We start from the raw sequence: 6,086 nt of genomic DNA, 5'->3' as shown, positions 1-6,086 counted from the left end.
TTGCAGAGTTTCACTTTTAGTGTCGCAAAAACTGCAACGTCCAGAGGCTGCAATAGGTGGGTGGCGTTGGGCGGAAGCAATACTAATAGTATCTCGAGACGCGTAGCTGTTTCAAGGACATCACCAGAGTAGTGAGAACTGCATCCATCAAGCACCAGCAACAGCGGCCTTTTGACAGTTCTGGGTACCGAGCTGTCAAAAAAATGTAGCCATCGTTCAAATAGATACGTGTTGATGAACCCTGATGGGGAAGTCGTAATTGCTGCGCTTGAAACACTACACCCATCAATAACATCCCATTCCACACTTTTTTCCAGGTAAAATATAGGCTGGTGGTACGACAAAGCCAGCAGCACTTCCACAAGCAACGATAGACAAATGAAAATTGACAGACGGATCCAAGCACCACACGTTCGTCGAACCTCGGACAGCGATCACCTTCTTGCTCTTCTTGCGTGTTTGAAACGCAGTTTCGTCCATATTAAATATTCTGGAGCTGTCAAGTCGTAATTCAACCACTAGTTTAGCCAACGTGTTAAATAGCGTACGCAAGTTGCCTGCAGAGACACAGTTACGTTTTTCAGTTAGCGCTTGAGCAACCCGTGGGGTCAATTCTAGATTGCGTCCCATGAAGCGCTGATACCACCCAGCCCCGACGCTCTGGCCTGTAATGAGCAGCGAAATCTCTTGGGCCTTTTTTAGGATGACAGTTCGGTCCACGGGATACCCGACAATCTGTCGCCCAACAACCCACTCGAACAAATGGCGCTCTGCCTCTGGAGGCAGGTGCGGTTTTGGTCCGCGGCGACGGGGTTCTAGTGATTGTTCCAACTTCGATTTAGTAACCCACTTGCAAATTGTCCTCTCAAGTATCTTGGTTTGCGCCGCGACCTCGGGAACCGCCGCACCGCTGAGTATTTTTGCCACAATGGCAGTCTTGGTTTCAGTAGAGTAAGTGTGGCGAGTCTTGGACATGGCTTGAGTCGGACAAATAAAAAGTGAAGCGATGGCGCTCAACAACCTCATTTGGTTGGAGGAGCTGAACAAAAATATGGCGCCAAGAGTTCATCCCTTTTGCATATTAAAATTTTAAAGGTATTCGTACTTAGCTTATTATAACCAATAGTTTCCAAGTTCAATGGAGTACTGTATATGATTGACAGTAAATTATGCGGCCCTAAACCGGTTCGCGGCCCTAAATTGATGTTTTCCCTTTATAAAAAACGTCGTAAATGTGAGTCTGCTTCTACTGTAAGCGAAGCAAGGGAATTGTGTCCTCCACACCAGATTTAATGTACCGGTATAGAACAACCGTACCAGTATGCGCTTGGCTGACCACACTCGTATTTGAAAGAAACAAATGGCCATCACTATAGAAATATCCGACTCTCCTCTTCCCTTTTCGAATTGAGCAGATGGTCATATCATAAGCTCTTATTGATGTATTTGTTCGTTTGACGTCCAAGGTTTGTGGAAATTCATCCAAATTCAATTGTACTGGTACGGGGGCTGTTGACCAATTCTGGCCACTTTACTGTAGATCAAGGATTTATGTCGTAAATCCACCACTAATAAATCCGGCAAATCTAAACTTGTTTGTCAAAACCGCTGCAAAGCACAATTAACGTAACATTTGTATTGTAATTATTATTTAATAACTGTAAACGAAATCAGTCTCACAACCAGAAAAGGACCCTGTTCAGCGGCTTCATCCATCATCCTTTGTTTCGACAGCAGTAGCAGGTGTAGCACAGTCGACAACACGATGGCCATGACCATTTTCCTGCGGCACCATTAGACGATATAATATACTTTAGACAACAAACGCACCCAGTTTTGGGTGTCTTCCCTTTCAGAAAGCACGCACCTAATCGCAAGGAATGTGCTATTACAGTAATAGCTACTGTGTCACAGCGCCAATGCATGTAGTTAATAGAGCAAGAGGAAGAGGAGAAGACATCCGAAATACTCACGCCTTTTGTAGTTGCGTTTATTGTTTTGGAAATGTGAGCAGCAAGTGACGATTCCAGAATATTTTCTATATAAATTTTTACCCATATCATTTGAATGCTAGCAATCATTCTAGGTAAATTTTAACCGGGTTACACGACCAACGAATAAAAGCCTTCCAGCAAGCGTTATAAACCTAATATTTGATTCGACAAGGAAAGAAAAGATATGAAACAATTACATTATGTATTTTGTCAGTCACTTATTTTAAGTCCCTTTTATTTATATTCAATAACTTTTAATATCGTTAAGTAATTCTTAGCTCACGTTAAGCTTCGCCTTAATTTCCAAATGACCTCCATGGGAAGTTCTGGGCACCCACAGAACAAGTGACCCACCTCCAGTACCCGGAAGACCGAATAACCCCGGACGCCTGCGGTTGAGATAGAGCGTCTTTCCACCTAGCGCTTGGACAGTCGAATTCCATCGACTAGTTCCTCCTGCTTTGACGTCGACTTCATCAACCCGGTCTCCTCCAGACATAATGTTCACCGTCACGTCCTTGGTGTCTGTACTCGTGAAGTTAATAATAACTTCACCGTCTCCCTTCTTAATCCAGGAGATAGTACTGCCTTTAAAAGCGTCTTGGAGTGTATTCAAGCCTAGCGTAGCAGCTTCTGTGCCATCGTCGATCTCACCCATAAACTGAGTAGGCCCACAAATTGTCTGGATGTACTCCGAAAATAAAAGCGTAATACGAGTAGGATCTAGCAGTGTTGCCGCGGCACCAGCGAAGGCTAGATCGACTACCCGATACACTTTTTTCTTCTCGTCGTAGGATGTGCCGTTATCGCTCTTCCCCGACTTGATAAGGTCGTTCATGATAACTCCAAAGGTCTTGCGTAATACCTCACGGGTGTTATACGCCGTCGTGAGACTCGACTCGGATATCATCTGGTGCATGCAGTTGTTCGTTACTACAGGTATGTCGTGGAGTACGAGGTCGGATTCACTGATCTTTAACCGAACTTCATCATCTGTGATGGCAGGGTTCTCTTGTCGGTACTCGTTAACGGTCCACCATACCCGATCCATGAGAGATTTTAGATCTCCAGCACAGCTCGAGTTCTGTTTCATGGCTGTCTCAAGTGATTTTATCTCCCCCTCTGTGATTTCTTCGACAGCTTCAGTGAAGTTTGCTCCTTGGAGGAATGCGCGGAATCTCTGCCAGCTCGAAATGATCTCACCGTCATATGCTAGAGCTTGCATTAGCATCCACTGGGCCGTGGACAACACGAATTGGGAGTGACGGAGGTTCCCGGACACTGGTTTTTTCGAGCAAACGAGGATAGCGATAGGTAAATCTGTGACTACGGTGCTCGTCTGAAACAGCAAAACCAGCAACTTGCGGTCCGTCGCTTGTGGATCCTCCGCCTTCATGGTGCGGATGTATCGGAGGATCCCTCGCATTACCATCAGCGTCGCGTTGGTGCACCTGGCAGCCCACCAAACCTTCTTACTTAGCATCTCCAGTGCGCCAAACACACCAAACGAAGCACTTCTGACGATGGCGATGGCAACAGCTGAGACTTTACTAGCCACCTCAATCCCACACTCATCATTTTGACGAATACATTCCATGCCACATTCCACAGGATAGTCCATAGGACATTCCGTCCAGCACGTATTTGTGAGCTCATTGCGGTCATAATTACTTGGACAAACGTCCATGACGTGGGCCTCTCTGTAGCACGCGGTATCTTGCGACATACTCCATGGACCCACCCAGTTGCGGTAAGTCGAGGTGACGGTACTCTTCGCAGTAGCAGATGGAGCAAAATTCAGAGAATCATCTCGGCTCGAGTCAAAAGAGGCGATTCGTCTTGGAAACACAGCCCCCGAGTCGAGTACCGGCGTTTTAAATGTTGAAATACTGGTGGTGGTTGTAAGACTGGAGATCGCAGCTATCAGGACGAAAGGTATCAATGTCGGAGTCATTGACTTGTTAGCGGAAGTAATTAATCAATACTGTGGATTGAATTCTACCCCCCCCCCCTGCCGCCCCTCTCACTACACTTAGCCTATCGACTGCGAATCGCGACATAATGGAGATGGGCAGTTGTTAAACACCTTCCCGCGGGTTTCCTCAATGATTATGCTTGGGAAGAACTCAAGGAACTTCAAGCAGGGAACCTTCCGCAATATTTTTTGCATATGCTTTTATAACAGTGTGTGGGATTAAGCTTGCTTTCATGTAGTGCATCATGCACCTGTTTAAATTAGCGCACCTTACTTTTCGGTGTGTGTGATAAAGAGCCATATATATAGTTGTGAATGGGCCAGCGAGTTTGAGACGAGTCGCACCAAGCCAGTTCTCAGTGTACGAACTCCAAACGAAGGTTAGCATAGCACTGTACCGCACCGTATTATGTTACGCACCTTGTGTGGCCTTCCTGTCTACCACACGGTTGCACCGTGAGCTGTACCCAATCATATTCTTACGTGATAAGCTATCGTGCGGGACAAATATTTTCTTTTAGAGCTCTAGAAGTACAGTAATACGTAGGTATATCGGTATGTAGTCGGTTGGTGGATGTAGAGCAACGTGCAATCGTTTTTTTTGAGACAGGTACATGTAGTCGATTTGACGACAGATGCTCTGCCGCATCATCATGTGTGCGCCTTCTAAATTGTGAGCGCATTATTGGCTTTTTCTACCGCATGTTTTTGTGTTATTATTAGCATGTATGTTTTAGTAATTCAAATACGAAGTTTGAGCAGAAAAGTACACGTATATCAGCCCTTTTTACTTAATCTTGTAAGCGCAGTTTAGGCTCACGGAAACTTGCTAGCCAAAAAGGGTTAAACATCAAGGGCAAAGCGAATACTTCGCGCGCAGGGGCGGACCGAGTGTCAAATGGAGGACCCCCCCCCGCTTTTTGTGACGCCCTCCTTTATATTTTAGACCAGGGACCGCCCTGGCAGTGAGAGTTGCTTCCTTAGTGGCTGGTAGCTAAGTCAGCGACTTAATCTATTCTGCTCATGCTATCGCACTACTTTTACGTGTCTGAGGGGCACATTCAAGAGTTTCATTAGAAATGTTTGTATGTTGCCGACTCGCCACCGCAAGTAGTATGTATACTGGGCTGAACTCGGTCACCATAATTTACTAGTTTTTTATGTTCCCAGGGTTCAAGTTGAGTATTTGAGTTTAATCGGCTCGAAAAATACAGCGCGGTCGACGACTGACGATGCATTATCTCTACGCAATAGAATTCAATCGCCTTCGGGACGAATAGCACTACAGATGAACCCTTCCGCAGTCGTAGCGCATGGAACAAAAGATTTTCTACCCAGCTAAAGGGCGCATGCCAAGAACGTTTGCCCAATTCAGGCACTGCCATCAAGATGTCAGTCAAACCTATGAACAAGCCAACCCGCATCACGCTCACCGATGCTATCGTAGCGTTGCAGATTTGCCGGCATCATGCCATCCACCCTTATTTATCTTTCCGTGTCGGGTTGCCGATTGGGCTCATAATATCTTGTTGTTGCCGCAGCGGCCATCATTCTAGCTAAGGAAGCGTTAAGGCACTGGAGGCAAGACCGTCAAGTCATGGAATAAGATGCGGTTTTACAGGCTCAACGTTCGGCGTGGGTTCGGTAGCATTAAGACCCATGGTGAGGGTGGATCCGCCATGGACGCCTTAACCATCGACCTGCAGCGTAAGCTAAAAAAAAGAGCTGCGAAATATTTTAACGAGATCGGTTCGTTGGTCTCTAAACGAAATCTCGCCAGAAAGCGCATGTTCGGCAAAATGAAGGACAACACACGGATGACAGTTGCGCTCACGACGGTTGCCATTTTTATATTGGCAAAAAAGCACTCTCGCAATTTTATAAGGGATACTGCAGCGCAGGTGTGCTGCACAATAGTGACTTTCACATAGTAAAGTACCTTAGAGCAGTAATTCTTGGTATTAATAGTTTTGGAGCACGATGCCCAGGTTTTTGGTGCATAGCTGTGCGCATTAAACCTGGTACACAACCTGAAGCAGGATTATGTAATGAGAACGTACTGTTTACACCAAAAATATACACAAAATACCAAAATTATACTATCAGCACCGCTAAAA

General features: G+C 45.7%; 1 protein-coding gene across 1 annotated transcript; it reads right to left on the bottom strand.

Annotated features, from left to right (window-relative positions):
• Nucleotides 1–2,268: 2,268 nt before the first annotated feature.
• PITG_11356 (uncharacterized protein) lies at nucleotides 2,269–3,681 on the bottom strand (the record flags this gene model as incomplete). The annotated part of the gene is made up of 1 exon (XM_002900913.1): nucleotides 2,269–3,681. One exon carries the CDS (start codon nucleotides 3,679–3,681, stop codon nucleotides 2,269–2,271), a length of 1,413 nt encoding a protein of 470 aa, XP_002900959.1.
• Nucleotides 3,682–6,086: the final 2,405 nt, after the last annotated feature.

The sequence above is a fragment of the Phytophthora infestans genome, genomic scaffold, assembly GCF_000142945.1.
Source record: "Phytophthora infestans T30-4 supercont1.23 genomic scaffold, whole genome shotgun sequence".
Lineage (NCBI taxonomy): Eukaryota > Oomycota > Peronosporomycetes > Peronosporales > Peronosporaceae > Phytophthora > Phytophthora infestans.
Note: the sequence above shows the minus strand (reverse complement) of the source record. Positions and strands in the feature narration are given on the sequence as shown.